The following is a 2509-nucleotide window of genomic DNA, read 5'->3' on the forward strand; positions in this document are numbered from 1 at the left end:
AAGAAAAGAAAAGAAAAGAAAAGAAAAGAAAAGAAAAGAAAAGAAAAGAAAAGAAAAGGAAAGGAAAGGAAAATTGGCTCTGGTGCGTGCCCGCTGCCCCCATCCCCGCCTGCCCCTCTGGAATCCAGTCCGGGCTTTGCGCCGCGCCCACAGGCCGACGCTGCCCGGCCTCTGTCGAGAACCAATCAGAGGGCGCCTCTCAGCACGTGGAGGAGAGAGACTCCAGAGCTCTGCACCCGCTGCTCACTACACTTGTTACCGCTTGTCCTGAGCGCGGAGAGGGCGAGCTCCGGCCGCGGGCAGGGCGGGAGCCGGCAGCCGGCAACCGAGGGAGGCAGAGAGGCACAAAGATCGCAATAATATCCATTTTAACCCGCTATCTAACCCCACCCCCAACACACACCCATCCGTCCCACCCTCCGGGAGAGGCAGCCGGCGATCCGCTCTCTGCGCCCTGGGAAAAAGCCCCAGCCATGAGCAATCAGTACCAGGAGGAGGGCTGCTCCGAGAGGCCCGAGTGCAAAAGTAAATCTCCAACTTTGCTCTCCTCCTACTGCATCGACAGCATCCTGGGCCGGAGGAGCCCGTGCAAAATGCGGTTGCTGGGAGCCTCGCAGAGCTTGCCTGCTCCGCTGACCAGCCGCGCCGACCCAGAAAAGGCAGTGCAAGGTAAGGATGCGCCCGTCAGGCACTTACTAAGGGCGTTGGGCCCTGATTTGGATGTTTAGTGTTCGGGGGCCAGTGGCCTGGAATTGTCAATTTGGAGAGGAAGGAAGGAGAGGGCATAACTCTGAGGCCTGCTGCCTCAAAGAGCGTTAAATATCTAGCCACGGGCTGTCTCTCCCTCCCTCCTTGCTTCCAGAAAAAGGCCCGTTTTCACTTAGGGAGCCTTTAGGTTTTCGGTGTTGATCGTTAGGTTGTTTAAATGCCCCTTTTGGTGGCCTTGGGTGTGCTCTGAAGAGGGGCGACAGGTCAGAAACAGTAGATGGCCAGTGGACCCTTGTAGCAACAACTTGATGAAGACAAGAAGCCCAAAAGCTGGTGAATCGGGGTCTCCAGGCTGAGCGAGCCTTGGCCTTTCCTCTTTGGAAGATTTCTGTATATGCGGTGTTTTGGTTTTATTTTTTTAATTGTAGATTACTTGTGACCTTTTAAACCAAAGCTTTGCAGAAAACATCTTCCTGGGATTCTCCAAATGCTCCTTAATGTATTTAAAATGTATGAAATGTGTGACTTCTGGGTGGTAATTTTCTCTGTTATTTTATTTTAAAATAGAGTTGAGCTGTTTAAAATATTTTATTTTTTTCTGAAATTAAAATTCCAGAACAACTGTCCTTTTGCCCAGAGCCTGTTACCCTCAAGTTTCGCCTCAAGCTTGCTGCAGAGGTGTCGCAGGGAAAGGAAAGAACTGTTGATTTCTTTTAAAATTCAAAACCAGCCGTCCAGCCACAACGCAGTTTGGACGGCAGGAGCAGACGGTTGAGAAGGGGGCATTTAAATAAAATTGACTTTTTTCTTTTCTTTTTTAGCTTGCAGTGGCACCTATGCCAGGCGCTTCCTCAAAAGGAAGGAGCGGCCTGTGCCTGCTGCACTCCCACTCCCTCTCTGCCCCAGGCCTTATCCCAGAACATTTTTGCCAGGATGATTTTCTTTGCCTTTTGTGCAAGAAGCCCCCCAGCCCTCTCCCGCTGTGGGCTGTTGGGGCGCGGCCTGCACTTGGGGCCACAGGGTCGCTGTCCCCCACCCCGCCCCGCAGCGGTCGCCCTCAGGGCTGCAACCCTCTTGCCAGCCCTTGCCCTCATGGTGGAGCAGCGGGCAGAGGTCGTGCGCAAAGTTTTCAGGATGGTGGTGATTTTTTTTAAGTTGTAGAATGTTTTCGGATTTTCCTCTGCCCCGAAGTGGGAAGGGAAATAAAAGTGAGAGAGTAGGAAAGGGGAAAGAGAAAGGAATAAAGAAGAAAGAAGGAGAGAGGGGAGAGAAAGCCTGCAAAAAGAGAAAGAAAAGGGGAGAGAAGAAGGAGAGATGAGGAAAAGAAGGGAGGAGGAGAAAGAAAAAGAAAAAAGAGAAGGAGAGAAAAGGAAGGAAGAGATGGGCAAGAGGAATAGATAAGAGAAGGAAGATAGGAAATAAAAGAGGGAGAGTGAGAGAGGGAAAGGAAAGAAGGGAGAGGGAAGGGGAAAAAAGAAGGAACCCAGAGAAGGGGAGAGGGAGAGAAAGAAAGAAAAAGAAAGAGCAAGAAAAGTGGAGAAAGAGGCCAAGGCGTCGAAGTCTGGTGGTGCGCGGTCCCCGCACGCCTGGGCCTAGGCACTGGGGGAGCAACTGCGGGCGGGCCCCGGCAGCAGCCCTGGCAGGGACTCCCCGGCCGGCCGGCTGGCTGATCGCTCTCCCTTGCCCGCAGGCTCCCCCAAGAGCAGCAGCGCCCCGTTCGAGGCCGAGCTGCACCTGCCGCCCAAGCTGCGGCGCCTGTACGGCCCGGGCGGGGGCCGCCTCCTTCAGGGTGCGGCAGCGG

At 53.7% G+C, this 2509-nt stretch overlaps 1 protein-coding gene across 1 annotated transcript in view; it reads left to right on the forward strand.

Annotated features, from left to right (window-relative positions):
• Positions 1–268: 268 nt before the first annotated feature.
• Positions 269–2509, forward strand: part of ARX (aristaless related homeobox) — a 15227-nt gene continuing 12986 nt past the window's right edge. Inside the window, exons 1-2 of the mRNA XM_017872852.1 lie at positions 269–669; positions 2399–2502. Of these exons, the coding sequence (XP_017728341.1) occupies positions 474–669; positions 2399–2502 (300 nt within the window). The 5' untranslated portion in view covers positions 269–473. The remainder of the gene's footprint in view (positions 670–2398; positions 2503–2509) is intronic.

This window comes from Rhinopithecus bieti, unplaced genomic scaffold (genome assembly GCF_001698545.2).
Source record: "Rhinopithecus bieti isolate Rb0 unplaced genomic scaffold, ASM169854v2 scaffold_7529, whole genome shotgun sequence".
Lineage (NCBI taxonomy): Eukaryota > Metazoa > Chordata > Mammalia > Primates > Cercopithecidae > Rhinopithecus > Rhinopithecus bieti.